At 39.2% G+C, this 21,289-nt stretch overlaps 1 protein-coding gene across 6 annotated transcripts in view; it reads left to right on the forward strand.

Annotated features, from left to right (window-relative positions):
• Zfp53 (zinc finger protein 53) overlaps positions 1-21,289 on the forward strand; it is a 44,268-nt gene that overhangs the window by 5,361 nt on the left and 17,618 nt on the right. For 2 of the 6 annotated variants that reach the window (XR_003952122.1, XM_030249809.1), the window contains exons 3-5: positions 5,917-6,008; positions 10,687-10,813; positions 13,693-14,610. Coding sequence is in view for 5 of the 6 variants with exons in the window: in XM_030249809.1 (XP_030105669.1) it covers positions 5,917-6,008; positions 10,687-10,813; positions 13,693-14,610 (1,137 nt within the window). In the remaining variant the exon portion in view is untranslated. Of the gene's footprint in view, positions 1-1,887; positions 1,990-5,916; positions 6,009-10,686; positions 10,814-13,045; positions 19,883-21,289 lie in introns of those variants that run through there. The other 4 variants (XM_030249806.1, NM_013843.3, XM_030249807.1 and 1 more) reach the window with 4 other exon arrangements.

A 21,289-nucleotide genomic window follows, 5' to 3' on the forward strand; every position in this document is an offset into this window, starting at 1 on the left:
AGAAAAGAGAAAATACACAATGTGTGGTTCAAGTAATAATGGGGTACCAGCAAGTGAAATGGAGCTGAATCGTGTTCAAGGAGAGAAAGAGATGAAGGGAGTGGTGACCTAAGGGCATGATTCCACCCAGCTAAAAGCTTATTGTTTGTGTTTGCTGTTAAATAGGAATAGATTGGACTTTTAATCTGGAATGAACTATAACCCAGAAATGGAGTGCACACTTGTGTTCCAGATATTGAGGCTGGAAGACACAGGCTTTTTATCCAGATCTTAGGAACAATGGCCTTGAAAAGCTTAGGTCCAAGCATGGTGGTATACACATGAACACAAAGGGAAGCAGATTCCCTAGTTAGAGGCCAGCCTGGTATAGAACAAGTTTCAAGCAGTAAAAAGCCTAAGTTCAGGTGTGTTGGTACATGCCTTTGGTCCCAGTGTTCAGGAGACAGCCATGCAGATCTCTGAGTTCAAAGTCAACTTACCGAGCAAGTTTCAAGAGAGCCAATCTTAGGCAGTGAGGGGGTGGAAAACAGAAAGTTGGTAGTAGAATAAGGGAGGCCATGTTCCAGCTCCAGCAAGCAGAACTCAGCAGCTTCAGCCATGTGGCTCTGGCTTTCAAGTGAATAGAAGGGACTACAGGAACAATTGGTGTTGGTTAACTGGAGCTAAGAAATTAATGGTGATTAAGAATAGACCAAGCTGGGTGTGGTGGCGCACGCCTTTAATCCCAGCACTCTGGAGGTAGAGGCAGGCAGATTTCTGAGTTCGAGGCCAGCCTGGTCTACAAAGTGAGTTCCAGGACAGCCAGGGCTATACAGAGAAACCCTGTCTCGAAAAACCAAACCAAAACAAACAAAAAAAGAATAGACCAGCCTCATTGAGGTGAAAATCTCTGAAAAATGTTTTCTGAGAGAACCAAGACGTTGTGTTCCAGAGATAGCCAAGACTGTACCTCATGCTGCAGCTGAACTTGGTAATGTGTAAGAATCACCCAGGTGGTACTGGTTTTAAGGGATGAAGGGTTCATGGAGAGCAGCTGAGATTTGGCACAGTGAAAGCCAAGGAAGGCCATTAGTGAAGATGCAGCCTCGGTTGTAGTTTACAATCCTAGACTGAAGGGATCATGTAAAGAAGTTGAGGCTTCACATCATGAAGAGTCTATGAAAGTCTTTTGGTGAAGCCTAATTGTAGCAGAAGACCCCAGTGTATTGGAGATATCAGTACCAAGAACAGCAGCAGCAGTGGAGTAGAGTCAACCAGATTCAGTAGTGATACAGAGGGCAGAGCTGGAGATGTGAACCAGCTCCTCTTTACAGGAATCCGGAAGATCATGTGTGGATCCCAAACATTGAAACAAGAAGCTGTGAGGTTGAAATTGCCTTGGATACCCCAAGATGTTCAGGTTGCCAGAGCATTGGGTTATCTGCAAAGGAAAGCTGCTAGGAGAGAGTGTAACCAGTCCAGGAGAAAGAAGTTTGATGCAATCAACAAAGATAAAAAAGAAGTTGGAGAACTGCAGAGGGCTTTGACATTAGAGATAGTGATGTAGAGTTTGGAGTTTGCCAAGATAGTTTTCTGTCTTGCTTTGAGGATTACAGTTAAGTGATTGAATGAATCTCAGAAGAGACTGAACTTATGTTGTTGAGGCTATAGACAGTGGGCACTTTGGAAGTTGAACTAAATGTATTTTTTATTATGCTATAGCTAGGTAAGGCCCCCACAGACTCAAGTGTTTGAACAAGCCTACAGGGGCTAGGGAGTAGAATGAATATGCTTAGCCTAGGAGTGGCACTATTAGGAGGTATGGCCTTGTTTGAGGAAATGTGTCACTGTGAGTGTGGGCTTTAAGAACCTTTGCTAGCTGCCTAAAAGCCAGTCTTTTCCTAGTAGCCTTCAGACGAAGATGTAGAACTCTCAGCTACTCGTGCACCATGCCTGCCTGGATCCTGACATGCTCCCAACTTCATGATAGTGGACAGAAACTTTGAACCTGTAAGCCAGCCCCAATTGTTTGCTATCCTTTATAAGAGTTGCCTTGGTCATGGTATCTGTTCACAGCAGTACAACCCTAACTATGACGTATGGTTTTGGTTTCTTTGTCAAAAATTAAGTGTCCATAGGTATGTGGATTTATTTTTAGGTCCTTAATTTGATTCCATTGATCATCCAGTCTATTTTTATACCAATACCATGCCACTTTCCTTACTATTGCTATGTAGTAATTGTCAAGTAACATATAAAGGCATAACATAAGCAAGAAACCAAGACAACTTGGCATCATCAGAACCCAGTTCTCCTACCCCAGCAAGCCCTGGCTACCCCCTACAAACCAGAAAAGCAAGACTGTTTTAAAATCACATCTCATGAGGATGATAGAGGGCTTCAAGAAGGATATAAATAGCTCCCTTAAAGAAATACAGGAGAACACAGGTAAACAGCTAGAAGCCCTTAAAGAGGAAACACAAAAGTCCCTTAAAGAATTACAGGAAAACACAACTAAACAGAAGTAATTGAACAAAACCATCCAGGTTATAAAACTGGAAATGGAAACAATAAAGAAATCACAAAGGGAGACAACCCTGGAATTAGAAAACCTAGGAAAGAGACCAGGAGTCATAGATGCAAGCATCATCAACAAAATACAAGAGATAGAAGAGAGAATCTTAGGTGCAAAAGCTACCATAGAAAACATTGGCACATCAGTCAAAGAAAATGCAAAATGCTTCTAACCCAAAACATCCAGGAAATCCAGGACACAACGAGAAGATGAAACCTACGGATAATTACTGGGAACAAAATAAAGTGGGGGGATGGGGGCTGCAGAAAAGTTGGGAGGAAAAATATGCCATGTCCAGCCAGAGTTCCTGTACTCTGGGCAAGTGGATGCGGGGAGACTGCCAAGAGCTTTTCCACTCGGCCCCGGGTGAGCATGCCTGACCCACGAGGCGGCGGGGGTTGGGGGGAGTGAAGAAAGGAGCAGCCCCCAACCAGGGACACCCCCCCAGAGCTACCTTGCTAGAGCCCCAGGGTTGTGGGAGAGAGGGAATGGGGGAAGAAGTTCCCAACACCAACCAGAGTGTGCAGCGGGCCTTGAAGGAGCAGAGACTGTCTATGGTTTAAGAGCTTTATCATAGAAATGCCGAGAAGGTAGGAGAGAGAGAGAGAAAGAGAGAGAGAGAGAGAGAGAGAGAGAGAGAGAGAGAGAAGAGGAGGAGAGGTGAGGAGAGGAGACGACAAAGAGAAAGGGAAGAGGAGAGAGAAGACAAAAAGGGGAGAGAAGGGGAGAGAGAGGGTGAGAGTGAGGGGTAAGATGTAAGAGCGGAGAGTAAGAGAGTGAGGTGGGGGCTGAGCACCCCTTTTTATGGTCTTCACTGTTGCTAGGTAACTGGGGAGGAGTTTAGCCTGAAGGTCAGAAGCTTGGGCCATTGCTTACATGACTACTGACCATGCTTTTCTAGTGGGGGCTGTGGTGGGCAGTAACTTAGGCAGGGGCCAGAGTTTCAGGAGCCTGAGGGAGTGCTTACCTTGTCATGTAGGTGAATTATGACCATTGGGGTTCAGACCTCAGCTCGACTGGATACCAGCCTGCAATTCCCCACAGATAATGGTATAGATGAGAGTGAAGATTCCCAACTTAAAAGGCCAGTAAATATCTTCAACAAAGTTATAGAAGAAAACTTCCCTAACCTAAAAAAAGAGATGCCCATGAAAATACAAGAAGCCTACAGAACACCAAATAGATTGGACCAGAAATGAAATTCCTCCCATCACATAATAATCAAAATACCAAATTCATAAAACAAAGAAAGAATAGCAAAAGCAGTAAGGGAAAAGGGTCAAGTAACATATAAAGGTGGACCTATTGGAATTACACCAGACTTCTCACCAGAGAGTATGAAAGCCAGACGATTCTGGGCAGATGTCATATAGACCCTAAGAGAACACAAATGCCAGTCCAGGCTACTATACTCAGCAAAACTCTCAATTACTATAGATGGAGAAACCAAGATATTCCACTTACAGAGTTTTTATTCTCTCCATTATCTTACTAACATTTATCTGCTATTCAGTTTCTTTAAAGTTAGATTCATATATTTTTCGCATATTTTTGCCTACAAAAATGACTGTAAATCATGTGTATCTTAGTATTGGAGTTATGAAGAGTTGGGAGCCACACATTGGGTTCTAGGGATGTAACCCAGGTATCTTCAAGAACAATGGGAACTCATAACCACTGAGCCATCTATCTTGATGCCAGTTAAGCATTATTTATGTGAATAGGATTGCAGGTTAGCTCCCTCTTTGGTAAGCTTGCATGTTGTATTCATTACCAAGTAAGCTAGTCCCTAGAAAGGAGGTTTTAGTGTCAGATCAATCTCTTGAATCCCCCTGGGATCTATGTCCAAAGTGCATGGCTTCTCAACAATAGTAACTCATCTTCTATGTCTGAGAGATGACCATGGACAATAGTAATAGTGTGTGTAATGTATTGGGAGTCTCTTGGACAGTTGTAACAGCAACTTCAAAGCAAGCTTCTAGTTGGTGGTTTTGTTAAAAAGTATATGGCTCTTATAGGGAGCATTATCAGCCCTATGGGAAGTTTTCCTTCACACTCCAAATGTATATACATTCATAGTCTTATATGTATGGTAGGCATTTTGTGGTAGATGGATAATATTATGGTGTCTTATGATTGTTTAGAAATCTTTACTGTTATTTTACTGTCCTTCTAAAGTTATATCTGTCCAAAAGACCCCTAATACATTTTCAGTTTTACCCTTAAGATCACTTGTTCTCTGTTATTGCCTGTCTGTCACTCCTCTACATTTCAACGTGGTCTGTTTTTACTTTTCTGGTTACTGCGTTACTCCAGGTTGTGAATTCACATCTGAAGAGTTGGAGCTAGGTCCTTCATTTGAGGGTGAACATTCGGTGTCTGTCTTTCTGGGTCTGGATTACTCTACTCAGTATGATCTTTTCTAGGCCCATCCATTTACCTGCAAATATGATTTCAATTTTCTATACAGCTAAATAATATTCCATAGTTTATATGTACATTGTAGTTTGTCAGTTGAAGGACATTTACATTTTTTCCATTTTGTACCTGTTATGAATATAGCATCATTTGACATGTATTTGTAGAGTAGGATGTCGAGTCCTTTGAACATATGCCAACGAATGGAACAGCTATGTGATTTCTAGAGTAGGCACCTGTTCTTGTTCATAGTGTGCTTATTCCCTATGATTTTGTTTTTTATGTTGTTGATGGCTGGATTATTTGTATTATTCTTCTATCTTTACTGTATGAAAGAGTAGTTTGCTGTCTTGAACATTCCAAGTTTCCTGTATTTATCTATTTTTTGCATGAAATGTATTATTTCCCATGTTCTGATAGATAATTCCTCTAATTCTCCTGCATATGTTTTACCTCTAAATTATTATGTGCTATGTTGCTTTAGTAATACAAATTGTGTTAATTTTTGACTCGCTTCAAATGCACTTAAGTCACCATAAATTCAAGAGAGTATTTTTCTTTTTTTTTCTTTAATGATTTATTTATTATTATAAATAAGTACACTGCAGCTGTCTTTAGACACACCAGAAGAGGGCATCAGATCTCACTACGGGTGGTTGTGAGCCACCATGTGGTTGCTGGGATTTGAACTCAGGACCTTTGGAAGAGCAGTCAGTACTCTTACCCGCTAAGCATCTCGCCAGCCCAAGAGTATTTTTCTGAGTGCTACAATATGGTTGATGGTGATTTTCTCTCCACGGTTTAAATGTCTTTCCATGCTCTCTTGGCTTTGGGATCACTGACCAGACACAGATAGAATTCTGTTACTTGGGTGTTTTCACATTGTTCTTTATCCACATTCAGTATTAATTTTACTTTTCCTGTTTGACCTCTTGATATTAAAGGACCACAAGCCAGCTATTCATTATTCTTCAAAGAGAAAATCAAAGAAGAGACCCAGAAAGAAATGGCTGGTTCTCCATTAATCATGTCACAGGTCAGTGGCCATGTCTACTCTATTTCTAAAAATGTTATAGTCTGATACATTGCAAGCCTTTAATTTTCTGCTTCTGAAAATTTTTAAATTTTTGTTCTGAAAATTGTTACAAATGGATAAAGAAAATCACATTGCAATTCACCGAACTCAGAGACTCGTCAAGTCAATGCACTTTTTTGCAGTTACAGTATTCTTTGGTAACAGAAGCTCTGGAGCCTCAGATGTGATTTTATGTTTTCACAATCAAATATGTCTTTATGAACTGATCCACCACCAAAAAACAAAATACCTGTGTCAGAATTAGAACTAGAAAATTCTATATCTTTTTATGTCCTTTTTATCCTTTCTCATAACTGGTGACTGTTACCTGCACTCAGTACTAACTCAATCCCATATTTAACCTTTCAAGTTCTCTTTTCTCTGTGTTCTACAGTACCCACATGTGCATTGTTTCCATCCATACATATCAGAAGTGGAAATTCTGGTTTCTTTGGAAACTCAGTTATATCATATGATGTTTTGCTGATGCAGATGGGTGAAAGGTTGTTTTACAGAAGCAGACACACATGAAAGAAGGTTGAAGCAGACATATTAAAGAATGCTGAAGCAGACATTAAAAAGAATGTTTTACTTAAGCACATAGGTGAGAGGATATTTTACTGAAGCAGACACTAAGGATGTTTTCCTAAAGCAGACACAGGAAGCCAGGCGGTAGTGGTGCACGCCTTTAAACCCAGCGCTTGGGAGGCACAGGCAGGTGGATTTCTGAGTTTGAGGCCAACCTGGTCTACAGAGTGAGTTCCAGGACAGCCAGGACTACACAGAGAAACCCTATCTCAAAAACACCATAATAATAATAATAATAATAATAATAATAATAATAATAAAAGCAGACACAGGTGAGAGAATGTCTTGGTGAAGCAGATGCATGAGAGGATGTGTGATGTTTAGAAAGAATATAAATATGACCCCACAGACAGTGAGAGGAGGCTCTGGCCTTGGTTTGCTTTACTCAGCCTCACTGGTCTTTGCTGATGATGTTCCTATATTGGTTTGCCTTGTATCACATTGCTTATCTATGTTCATTATGACTTTGTAGAGAATAACTGGCCAAACAACTTGTGATATTCCAACAGCTTCTTGTGGCATCCGTGGTCTCAGGCCAATTGTCAGAGATTAGCAGAGCCTTGCTGTTTCTTCTGTATTTAACTGCAGTTGCTGATTTGTGAGTGGTGCTTGTGAGGGGACTGGACAGCTGCTGCTGATTATTGTTGGTGTTTTGCTAGTGGACTGGACTGCTGACAATGAAGATTGGAATAGCCCCAAAGAACTATTTCTAAACATGTCCACAACCCCTGCTTTCTATTAATCTTTCTTGTTTGTTTCCTCTGGTGGCTAGTGTGCTAGAAGGGAGTTTGAAGCATTTAATAACCCTTATTAAAGTAAGTTTTGAAAAATTGAAGCCTATACATATTATAAGCTAGATTCTGCCTATGAGGAAAATGTCATCTCTTCTTTCTTACCAGTATGTCCTCACTTAATATTATACATTCTGAGTCCATCTGTTTCTTTTCTTGCAAATTATTACATTTTTCTCTTCATCTGAATAGTATTTCATTTTATATGTATAACATTTTCATTATCCATTTATCTGTTGACAATTAGGTTTATTCCAATACTTTTCTATGGTAAGCAGCAACCCATAGGTATAGAAATATCTCTTTTGTGTGGGGTAGAATTTTCCAGTATGCTACCAAGAAGGAAAGAGCTGGATTATAGATTAGTTGTAGCTTTAATTTTTTAAATGATCTCTAAACTGATTTTTATAATGGCATACACACACACACACACACACCAATATGAGTAGGGCTTCCTTTTTCTCCACATTCTCACTAACATTTGTTGTCAGAGTAGATGACAGGCAGCCCTTCTGCCTGGGGTGAGCCACTATTTCAGAGTGGTTTTAATTTTATTCCCTTCATAGCATTTTTGGAATCCTAAACACCTTCTCCATGTTTGTTGGTAATTAGTGTTCCTATCCATTCAAAGTGTCTATTTAGTATATTTGCCTATTTGATCATTGGCAGTTTTATTTTCTTGGAGTTTATCTCTGTATTCTTTGTAAATTCTAGATATAAGCACCTGTCCATGGGTTGGGGATTTAGCTCAGTGGTAGAGTGCTTGCCTAGGAAACGTAAGGCCTCAGCTCTGGAGGAAAAAAAAAAAAAAAAAAAAAAAAAAAGAAAAAGAAAAAGAAAAAAAGCATCTGTCCACAATGATGCCATTACAAATTTTATCCCATTTTTTGGGTACCTTTCTGATCTTCTGCTTATTTCCTTTGATGGACAGAAACTTTATATTCATGTCCTGCCATCTGTTGATACTTGTGGTTACTTCCTGTGCTGTTAGTTTTCTTTCTATTCAACTAGTTCTTTTTTGTCCCAATATCCTGATGTGTAATCCCTCTATTTTCTAGGCTTCTTTTTTGTGTGTCTGGTTTTCCACTTTGAATGGATTTTTGTACAAAATGGAAAATAAGAATTTAATTTTATTCTACTACTTGATCTAGTTTTGGCAGCACAATATGTTGAGAGAACCATATTTTTGAGATTTTTAAAATAGGCATACATTTGTAATTTTAGTTTTGGGTCCTTTATTCTATTTTGTCATACTCCTTTCTTATTTTATGACTACACCAGGCTGTCTTTATGACTACAGCTATACAGTATAATACCCAAAATCTACACCTATAGAACTTTTCTCTTTCTTTCTCCCAAGATTTTTTATTTTTCAGGACAAGTATTCTACATGAATTTGTGACTTGTAATTTTAAAATACTTTGACACATTAACAAAAAAGTATGCTGATATCAATTTGGTATAGTGGATGGAGTGAGAGCTTGTGCAGGTTTTATTTGTGGAATCTGTCATATTTCCTTGAATCGTGGTCCGAAACATGCATATTGGAACACATGGAATAGTTGTCACAATGTATTAGCAATGTGTGGAATTAAAAAAGACATCTTGATTCTTTTTTTTAAAGATATTTTCTTCATTTACATTTCAAATGCTATCCCCAAAGTCCCCTATTATCCCCCCCCCCACCCCCGCCCTGTTCCCCAACCTACCCACTTCCACTTCCTGACCCAGCATTTCCTGGCCCAGCATTTCCCTGTACTGGAGCATCTTGATTCTTAATCATAAATAAACTTGGATCCTACTAGTAATGATTTAAGCACACTGTAGAGTGCTAAAAATGGCAGGCATATGTGGCTTAATTGTGCCATGAAGCTTCGTTCTTGAGTATAGACTGAGATAATAGTCTACTTGTATTTCTCTTTGGGGTTTAATATCATGATGGTGGTGATTTGTCCACGTGTTTGTTGGAACCTGATAATCTGTCTCAGGAGAATCACTCACTTGGTTAGGAAGCTCAGGGGTAACTTCCCAAAGCAGAGAGATAAGTATTTTTTTTTCTTTTTTTTTTTTCTTTTTTTCTTTTTTTTTTTTTTTTTGCACAAACAACATCCCGCTGTGCAGAGAACTTGGGCTTAGACTCATTGTGTAGAATTATGTGGAATGCATCCATACAGATGTCTTGTGGGCATCGACTAACATGTGCATAAGCAGTTACATCTGATGCAGAGAGACTATCCCTCATGATGGCCTTGCTCTAGACACTTTGTTTGAATATTAACTCTCCAAGCCTACCCTGCAGCTGCAGTGTACTGAAACTGTTATTTGTCTATGGTGGCTTTTGTATTTTCTTAGGAAAAGTTTAGATTATATTAAATGTTGCTGATACAGAATTTTCCTTCTTCATATTAGTGGCCTAAATATTCTTAAAAAATTAATTGAGCAAACTACTGTTTTTTTTTAAATATGGTACAGTTAAAAAAAAAAAAAAAGAAAGAAAAATGTCAGTATGTAATGCCATTCCAATCCTTGCTACTATGGAAAAAAAAAACTCTTTGCCAAAAAAGTCAGTCATGCGTTCTGCCTTCCATACCCCTTTGCTATTTAATGATGTGGCATTATACCTAGAGTTTAAAAATCATACTTGAGCCTGTTAGAATAGTGTTATGTAAGACCTGGTACAGACAAGATTGACTCAGTGTCTATATTTTAGGATCATCTTCAGGCAAAGCATTAAAAAGCACTTGTCCTCATCACAAATTGTTCTGTTGAGATATGTATACTGTGTACATAACAGATAGACAACCATGTTCGGACCTTAAATGTGAATCTTGTTTCATGAAGATTGCTTGTTAAACTATTGTGTCATCCTGTTTTCACAGTTGGAAAATTCATTATAGGCTAGAGAGATGGCTCAGAGGTTTAGAGCACTGATTGCTCTTCTACAAGTCCAAGTTCAGTTCTCAGCAATGACATGGTGGCTCAAAACCATCTATAATTAGATCTGGCTCCCTCTTCTGGTGTACAGGCCTATATGCAGGCAGAACTGTGTGTACATAATAAATAAATCTTTTAAAAAAATCCATTATAGAAAGAGACTATATTGAAAGTTATCTTCTTTTTTTTTTCTTTTCTGATGATGTTTGATGATAATGGTCTTCACTCATCAACAGGCCATCTCCTCATATCCAGAAAAGTATCCTGGATATAAGTAACAACAAAAAGTATCCTGTAATCCCAAATCAAAATATAATCTTTTTCAGCGTCTGTTGACATTTGGGGATGTGGCTGTGGAATTCCCCCAGGAGGAGTGGGAATGCCTGGACTCTGCTCAGAGGGCTTTGTACATTGATGTGATGTTGGAGAATTACAGTAACCTGGTCTCTGTGGGTGAGAATATTCTTTTTGTACAATTCCTAACTCATTCTTTGTAAGTACTGACTTTATAGGTTGTAAACTTTCTATTAAGGTGTCATGGAAAAACCAGAAGACTAGTTTGGTAGTAAAAAAGAACTTTATCAAGATGTCTGCTAGCCCATTTGGGCAGAAGACAGCCAAAGGACACCACTAGTATGAGCAAGTACATGGTAGAGAGACTGGGACAAAGAGAACCATAGTGGTTTGTGCATTATGAAGAAGCAGTGGAACTTGAGATAAGACCATAGTAAGGAACAGCCAGATGTGAGAGGCCTACACTGCCACCTAAGGCCATAGTGATATCCATGACCATGTTGGGTCCATGTCCCTATTAGCAGCAGGGGTCTACGTGGATGTCTGTGGCCCATGTTACCACCAGAGGCCATGTGGATGTTTGTTGTCTGGTTGCTGCCTTAGTCCATGTTGATGACTGAGGGATTCCCTGAGCTGGCCCTACCCCTCATCAGCCACCACATGGTAGAGCAGGCTGTGACTTGAGCATGGGGAAGCTGACCCCATCTGTTGCTTAGGCTGCACTGGAGAGCTAGCCCTTTTGGCATGGGTGCAGTAAATGTGGTAGGCAGGCCAACTCAACTACCACCAAGGCTCAGTTCCAGGACTTTGAGTTAACCCACCCCAACATGTATACCATCTATGAACTGTTGGAGCACACGAAGAGGCCAGTCCTGGTGAACCAAAGCTGCAGGATCTTCATAACACATTGCAACAACAGTATATCCAAGAGCAGCCTAGGTTAGAGTCTAGTATTGGTGGCAGTGGAGAAGCCAAAGGCCAGGAACGAGCTAATGACTCATTGCAACAAACATTTCTAGTTAAAAATGTTTGGGTAAAAGGCTATATGGTGTGACAAACCACAGCTTCCAATGTCACTATGACAAATATGTGTTGGAAGAGTGGACTTGTACATGCACAGCAGTGAGAGAAGACAGCAGTTGATACAAGGGCACATAGTTTTCCATAAAGGTTAAAGAGAATTTTTTAAATTTAAATTTACATTTTTTCTTTTATTTTTAGGGGTAGATTACAAAGGTGGAAAGACTGGGATATCAGTGGAATTAAGGTGCATGATGTGAAATTGACAAAGAATCAGTAAAAAAAAAAAATGTTAAGGAGAAAAAAAAAAAGAACATTTTCATAGTATTTAGTATTTTTATTTTTCATTTTAGAGGTGCCATGCACCCTTAATTTTGGTTCCAGTATGCACTCAGAAATTCAGTAGCATATACCATTTCCACCCATGTCTTAAAGCTCCAAAGCCATCATTGCAGTTCACACTGTTTTAATTATAAGGAAAACTCAAGATGTGCAAATTTAAAATTCTCCCAGAATATGCTGGAGATGCTGACTGGAAATAGTACTTGGGAATTCATTCCTAGATTCCTCTATTTTGTGTTCTTCTCATGTATTGAGCACAGCGCTGTCTCACACATCTGTATTGTTTCTAAAAATTCTAGCATCGGTCGTAGGTTTCCTCACAGAAAACATGGATTATTGTATGCAGAGTAGGCCTGGTCACCTGCCTGGAGCAAATGAGGTTGCCCTGGAAGATTGATAATTGTAGTAGCCAAAACCAGGGAGGGCAAGTGAATGAGCAGGACAACAGTGAAGGATTCAAGTGAAAGAGAAAGCAAGAGCCGAAACTGCCTTTGCTGTATCCAATCCTACTTGAAAGGATTCCTGATCCTTGCACTTACTGTCCTCAAGTCTCCTGTCCTCAAGATGCATCCTGCCTGTTGTACCTCTTAGAAGTTGTTGTGACTTATTAGACCTGTAGACCTGTGTTGGAACTTAATACTAGTACAATGTTGCAGCCATCAGGTTAGAATTACTTTTACAAATTATAAGTGTAATGTGAGTCCATGAAGTAGGATTATTCTGTAATTGCCTTGCTAGCTTGTATGTCTTCATATTACATGTTTGATTTTCATTCCAGTGGAGGATACAGAGATATCCTTCTAGAAAATAATCTTAAGAGTTGATACAGATTAGGCCTCAGAATAACCATATAAGGAAAGTTAAGAAACATGTGTGGAGCTCAGACAATGGAGGAAAAGATATGAGCAATAGCTGCTTGTGAAAACCCTGCCTCAAATGATCTAGAGCTTTGGATATCTGGCAAAATACTTGCTTGACATCCGTTATTTTTGAAGAATCTAACACCCTTTGTTTTTTTTTCTTTTAAAGAAAAGAAACAGACCCTTTCATGGTTTTCAGTACACCTTTATCTTAAAAGGAAATGGGTTGCCGGGCGTGGTGGCGCACACCTTTAATCGCAGAGGCAGGTGGATTTCTGAGTTCGAGGCCACCCTGGTCTACAGATCGAGTTCCAGGACAGCCAGGACTATACAGAGAAATCCTGTCTCGAAAAACCAAAAAAAATAAAATAAAAAAAAGGAAATGGGTTGTCTGAACAGTAATCTTCATTGCCATACATTACAAAGTACAAACACTGTTGGCCTGGGATTGGATTAAAGTCTTAATCTATTTCTGAAAAAAAAATTAAAAGATAGAGATGTATTCTAAATATAATCACTGAGTGAGCTCCATCCCAAAGCTAATTACATACTTAGAATTGTTTGTTCCATCTTGTACCAAGTTAGACATTTTTAGTAAAGATGAGATTTCTATTAGAAATCACTGATATTGAAGGCTGGCATGCTGTTTTTGTGAGGAGCCATACAGCTACAGTGAATTAAAAGGGTCAGCTACTGGGAGATCTATTCTAAATAGTTTCAAGTTGACTTATTTTAATAGAGAACTTACAGAGATAGCCATTTATCAAGTGTCATTTGGATACAATTCCTATTAATCTGAGTTGTACTTATTTTCAGAGAACTACTGCATAAGTGATACTGTCCATCAACATGTGAAGACTGAAAAGGAGTCTTGTCAGGGTAATGAGCTTGGTGAAATGCTTCATGAACCCACCAACTGTGCACTTTATATAAGACGTGACACTATAGAAACCTCTAATAACTACAGATGCTCTAAGGACAGGGATGGCTCTGTTGACTTGTTAAATCAAGATAGACATAAAAGCACACACACTGGCGAAGAACTTTGCAAATCTGAAGACTGTGAGAAATCTTTAAGTTTGTCTTCCAACCTTACTGAAAATCAGAGACTCTATGCTGCAAACAAACTGCAAAGTCAGGGAGAATATGATGATGATTTCAGCTCTGTGTACAGTCTCATGCAACAAACAATCTACATTGGAGATACACCACACCAATGTGAGAAATGCAGGAAATGCTTCAGTACCGCTTCAAGCTTAACTGTACACAAGAGAATTCATACTGGAAAGAAACCCTACAAGTGCAGTGTTTGTGGCAAATCCTTTACCCAGTGCACAAATCTTAAAACACATCAAAGACTTCATACTGGGGAGAAGCCTTACAAATGCAAAGAGTGTGGAAAATCATTTCCTCAGTTGTCAGCACTTAAAAGCCATCAGAAAATTCATACTGGAGAGAGACCTTACAAATGTAAGGAGTGTGACAAATCCTTTGCCCACTGTTCCAGTTTCAGGAGACATCAGAAAACCCATAGGGCTGAGGAACATTGTAGTTGTCCAGAGTGTGGCAAAGTCTTACATCAGCTTTCACACCTTAGAAGCCATTACAGACTCCATACTGGAGAGAAGCCCTACAAATGCAATGAGTGTGACAGATCATTTACCTACTATGCATCATATAGAAGGCATCAGAAAACTCATTCTCTAGATAAATTTTACAAATGCAAAGAATGTGGTAAGTCCTTTCTTGAATTATCACATCTTAAAAGGCATTATAGAATTCATACTGGTGAAAAGCCTTACAAATGTGAGGTGTGTGATAAATCTTTTACTGTTAATTCTACTCTTAAAACACATCTGAAAATTCATACTGGAGAGAAACCTTTTAAATGTAGGGAATGTGATAAATCTTTTACCAAGTGCTCACATCTTCGAAGACATCAGAGTGTTCATACTGGTGAGAAACCTTATAGATGTAAGGAATGTGACAAATCTTTTACTGAGTGTTCAACTCTTAGAGCCCATCAGAAAATCCATACTGGTGAGAAACCTTACAAATGTAGAGAATGTGACAAATCCTTTATCCAGCGTTCAAATCTTATAATACATCAGAGAGTTCATACGGGAGAGAGACCTTACATATGTAAGGAATGTGGCAAATCTTTTACTAAGTGTTCAACTCTTCAAATACATCAGAAAATTCATACTGGAGAGAAACCTTACAAATGTATGGAATGCAACAAATCCTTTACCCAGGACTCACATCTTAGAACACATCAGAGAGTTCATACTGGAGAGAGACCTTACATATGTAAGGAATGTGGCAAATCTTTTACTCGATGCTCATATCTTAGAGCACATCAGAAAATTCATACTGGAGAGAAACCTTACAAATGCAAAGACTGTGACATATCCTTTATCCAGATTTCAAATCTGAGAAGACATCAGAGAGTTCATACTGGAGAAAAAAATACCATTGCAACTATTGTGACATAGCATTTATTTGGTGTTCCCTGCTTAAAAATCACAACAGTATAAATAATAGAAACATAAAAATAACAGGCTTTTGAAAGCCTTTAGTTAAGGTTTAAATTTAAAAAAAAAATAAAAGTTTATATTAACATGAAATTCTGTAATTATAACTGTGGAAAAAGCTTTTTATTTATTTTTTTAATGTGTATGTTTGCCAGGCCTGGAAGTATTCTCTGTGCACTACATGTATGCCTGGTGTGGGTAGAAGCCAGAAGAGAGCATCAGATCCCCTGAAGTTGGCAGTACACCTAGTTCTGTGTAGCTATTTATATGTTGGGAATTGGACCTGTTCTCTGTAAGAGCAACCAGTGCTCTTAACCACTGACTTTTCTCTCCCATCCCTGGAAAGAACTATAACAAAAATACTTATGTAACATCTAACCATTCATAATAATGCCAGGCAAGATGGTGTATGACTTTAATTGTAGCACTTAGAAGACACAGACAAGCAGATCACTGAGTCTGGGTTCATCCTGGTCTACATAGTGACTTTCAGGACTGCCAGGATTATATAGACCCTGTCTCAAAAAAATTAAAAATAAAAATAAAAAAATGGTAAATATGAATAACATATGATAACATTAGCAATTAGCAAACATGTATGTAATTAAAGTGTATATCACAAAGTTCATAGTTCTGAGAAACTATGTTAAAGTATATTTTATATAATTCCCATGTCTCTTTGGAAATTACATCTCACACAAATATTTTGAATTGCACAAATGCTTTACAAAATAGTGCTAAAATTGCAGAGATTAAAGAAAATTCATCATGAAGGAAAATGTTTTAATTCTCATCTTTCATTCACTTACAAAATCTTCATAATAGAGTTAACCCTTACAAATATCAAGAAAGAGGCAAACTGTAATGAGATAGGCTGTGCATGTGATAGCTGGAATGCTGACATACAGCTTAGAAATACCTCAAAGGCTAAGGATGCGATGATGCCACACCATCCATCGCAATGCTCTGTACATAGAGGTAGGTGCATCTGTATGAGTTCACACATCTTGGATAGTGAATTGGTACTTTAGGGTACATGGTTCAAGGGCAAGACCATGACATCATTTCTCTTCCAGCAGCCTGTACTAGACCTTGTAATGCTACAAAAGCTAGCCAGTTCGGAGAGTTTCTTGGTAAGTTCAAGATTGTTCTCTGTCTCGAAACCAACGTGTTTGATGTCATCAATAGCACCATGTGCTTAGGACGGCCATGCAAGAGAACTGACAATGACCTGTTTTGTTTGGGGTGCTTCTGTGACCCCCCCCCCCTTGAGGAGTAAGTCCTAAGCAGATAGAAATATCTGGTACAGAGAGCTCCATTTAATAGCCCTGGCATCTGGCAGTAGCATTATTTAACTAAGTGTGACACAGCAGCTCAATGGCTTTAAAATCATATTTCCTATATAACCTGTAAGATAGTGGCGTTTCATAAGGCTTTTTCATAAAGCCTTACTTTGGATAACCCACCCACTCTTCTTTCTTCCTGTCCTCATCTCCAGTTAAACACATTACACATTGTCCAATGCCCCAATCTTTTATAGCACATGTGTCCTGCTCTCCCCTTTGATTACATGTTTTTACATGGGATGCGAAACAGTAAGGTTCCATGTAGTTATTCATGGATCTCTCATTTGAGTGGAGCTTTAGCAGCCCCCTTTCTTCCCCATCACTCCACTATATGTTTAAGTCATTATGTACCCAGTGTTCCCACTCTATTTTCACATCACCTATATTCTAATATCCACCCTCTCTTCCTGAATCCCTCTACGACAGGTGCATTTCTAGCATCTTGGCCTCCACATGAAGTCTCACTAGGACACACAAAACAAAAGTTTGAAGCTACGATGCACATGAGTGGAAATGTGATGTTTGCCTGCTGGGACTAGGCAGCAGCACTCATCATAATTTTCAGAAATGTACTTTTGCTTCCAGATTTCCCAGTTTCATTTTATTAACACCTGAGTAATACACCTTTGTACCTAAGTATCACAGTTTTATTTATGCATGTGTCAGTTGAAAGACATCTGAGTTGATTCCATTGCCTAGATACTGTGAATAAAGGTACAATGAACATGATGGGCAAGTGCTCCTTGGTAAAGATGGAGAGTCCTTGGAGGTTGTGCCCAGAAGTGATTGTTATGCATCAGCTTCTACTGAGATTAAACCTTCCAATTTGGAAGAAGTTCCTTAAAATATAGGATATTAAAACAGAGGTAAATAAATGGATGTTCTTATGGGAGATGATACATTCTATCCTACAAAAAATCACCAGAAACTAAAGGTGATAAAGATGACTTAACAGCTTTAGGAAGTCCCCAAAACTGGCAAAATTCACCAGTGCCCTCCTGCCTCAAGCATATATAATCAGTATGGACTCTGACACTATCAGACAAAATGAGCTTCGCAGAACATGTTCAGACCAGCCATCAAGCAGATCCCAGCCAGTCAAGTTGCCTGAATCAGACAAAACAGGTCAAGCTGTCTGGAGGATGTAGTGAGTGGCCTCAAAGACAAACCTCCCACCTCAGGTGAGCTGCCTGCAAGCTATGCAGTGGTCCCCGGGTTTGCAGCTTCATTAGCCACCACCCTCACAGGGTGAAGCAACTGTTACTCGGTCCTTTTTGTTTCTATCAGTAGCTACTCACCCACACTCTTGTAAGTCACACATTATACTAACTGGTCCGCTGACATTTAGAGATGACTCAGTGGTTAAGAGCACTGTCTGCTTTTTCAGAAGACTCACTCTGAGTTCTCAGCACCCTCACATGGGCACTCAATCTGTAACCTTAACTCCAGGGCATCCAGTGCCCTCTTCTGGACTCTGTGAGCACCAGGAACACACATAGTTCGCCAAAATACATGCAGATGAAACATCAATAGAAAGAAACCACATTGGTGCCCCAAGTTGAACTCTGTTGGTTCCCAACATTGATTTGTCATTGATTCCTCATCTGGGATAAGTATATGTGTGTGTTTGTTTCCACAGGAATAGTGCCACATGTTAGTTATGTCCTGTGACACCCAGACTTCTTTCTTTGTTTGAGAATATATACACTGATTTTCAGAGTGGATTCTCTAGTTCTCACTCCCCAGCAGTATTGGCCTCCTTCCCACATGTGTATGCCAAGAGTCGTTAACATTCCTGATGATGGACACTGTAATTAGGGGAGCATGTTAGCTTAAAGAAATCCTTGTCTGAATTCCACTGATAATTTTACAAACTTTTTTATTTTTGTCTGGGTTTCTTGTGTTTGTTTTACTTCTGTTCTGTTTTTTTTTTTGTACTGTAAAATTTTATAATAATAGTGTAACTACATCATGCTTCATTTCCTTTTCCTACTGCCAAATTCTTGCATATATTCTTTCCTGCTCTCTTTTAAATTCGTGCCTTGTCATTTCATTATTATTGTATGTATAATATGTATGAGTGTATTACGTATAATTTATGTATAACATATATATTCCTAAATCTAACCTTGTCTGTCTGTCTTATACTACTTGTGTATATGTTTCCAATGCTGACCATTTGGCTTTGGATAACTCGTTGGTATTCTCTCCCTGAGGGAGGCTCCTGCTGCCAGCATTGTCAGTTGCCTGTAGTACACTCCATAGGGATTGAGGCCTTGTGGACTTTTCCCCATCCACTTTGGCATGTCCATTGCTGTTGTGCTTGTTCAGCTCTTGTTTGAGCAGTCATGATTTTGAAATTTTATGGATATAGCTCCTAGCATTACTAGGTGAAACAATCTCACAGCAAACTCCTTGATCCTCTGCCTCTTGAATATTAATAGCCCATCTTCAAAAATATTCCTTGAGCCTTAGGTGCATGAGTGTTTTGTAGATATATCCATCATATGTGGGCTCAACAACTCTACATTTTGCAGTTGTAGATTTTTTTGTAGTGGTCTCTCTGTTGGAAGGAAAATTTCCTTACTGAGGGAAGAAAACTATATTTATTTGTGGATATGAGAAAAAATATTTAAATTTTATTAGGAACAAATCTGAATTAGTAAATTGGTGGTGGTTGGTTCTCCTCCAAGATTCGTAACTTCACCAGCAGTGAGAAGTTAGCTAGCTTTCCAGTACCAGTCATAGTTTCCCTGTTGTTATGAATATCTTAAGTCCAATTAGAGAGCTGTTGGTTTTCACCAAGGTGAACTTGCCATTACTGAACCTCTAGAGCTATCCTGACACGGTGATCATCAATGTGGTTCATAGGCATTATAGCTGGGTAGAACTGTTCATGATATTCTTCCTTTAGAGCTTTACATGCTTCTTCTGGTATCACACAAGCTAATTCTCTGAGAGGAGTTTGGTGTATTTTGAGATAGGGTCTGTCTGTATTACTAGCTGGCCTAGATTCCGTATGTAGATCAGGCTGGCCTTGAACATAGACTTGCCCTGTTTCTACCTCATGAGTTCTAGGTTTGAAGGCTTGCATGACCTTGCCCAATGAAGCGTAACTGTTTCTGATTACTTTGTTTGTTGGTATGTTTGTTTGAAGAGACAGGGTCTAACCTTGACTGACTTTGAACTCACAGGATCTGACTGCCTGTCTTCTGAGTCCTTGGGATTAAAGGCTTTCACAACCACTGCCAAGATTTAATGTCTTGACAATTCCAGAAAGTAAGGGCACAACCCACTTGATAGAAATGAGTTAACAAGTAGATCTTATTTCTACTCACATTAAATACTTCTATTGCATAAAATCACTAACTTGAAATAGATGAAGTTCCAGGTGCATATAAGACACCAAATGTAAATAACATGAAATAAATAATATAAACAAGATGATAAGTAGTCTTACACGTGTTCTCGCGACCGGCCAGGAAAGACGCAACAAACCGGAATCTTCTGTGGCAAAAGCTTTATTGCTTACATCTTCAGGAGCAAGAGAGAGAATGGCGAAACCCAGTCCCTTTTAAGGAGAATTATCCTCCGCCTAGGACGTGTCACTCCCTGATTGGCTGCAGCCCATCGGCCGAGTTGTCGTCACGGGGAAGGCAGAGCACATGGAGTGGAGAACTACCCTTGGCACATGCGCAGATTATTTGTTTACCACTTAGAACACAGGATGTCAGCGCCATCTTGTAACGGCGAATGTGAGGGCGGCTCCCCACAAAGTAGCAATGTGACTTAAGCAATTATAAAATGTAACCCTGAAATTAACCCCACAATTAGATCGACAGGATTCTATCAGAACTGCAAAGAAGAGCTAACCGCAAAGCTACTTAACATTTAATACTTCTTGAAACACACACAAAAAACAAGACTTCCTTACTCTAACTATTCCTTTACATTTAACTAAATAATGATCATGGTATGGTGGAATGTCTCCCTCATGGACAAACACACCAATTAATTATCAAACAAAAATCCCACCAGATACTGGTACAACAACAAAAATTCCACACTCATGTGGTCTTTTCAAAGAAACTTGAGCTGGGCATGGTAGCACATACCATTAAACACAGGATTACACAGAAAACCTTGTCTACATTCAATAAATGAATGAATGAGCCCCCATTTCTATTATTAGCTGTTTCATACTCATATGAATATATACACAGAATGTGTGTGTGCATATGGGCATATCTAATACTGCCCACTCTCACCTCCTACCTCTCCACTATCCTGGTCCACAATTCCAACAGTCACTCTACTGTGTTCATCTCTATTCATATTGCTTGTGATCCACTGAGATGAACCAGAGCCATTTGTGAGACTGGGTTTGGAGCTATGTATTGGAACCTGATGTGCTCAGCACAGGATGACAACTAAAGACAGTGAGTGACTCTTCTACAATCTATCCATAGCCAATGTTTGAGAGGTAAGGGGAGCTGTTGTTCCCTTTCCTAGACTGACTGTGGTCTTGTGTGA

The sequence above is a fragment of the Mus musculus genome, chromosome 17 (genome assembly GCF_000001635.26).
Source record: "Mus musculus strain C57BL/6J chromosome 17, GRCm38.p6 C57BL/6J".
NCBI classification, from domain to species: domain Eukaryota; kingdom Metazoa; phylum Chordata; class Mammalia; order Rodentia; family Muridae; genus Mus; species Mus musculus.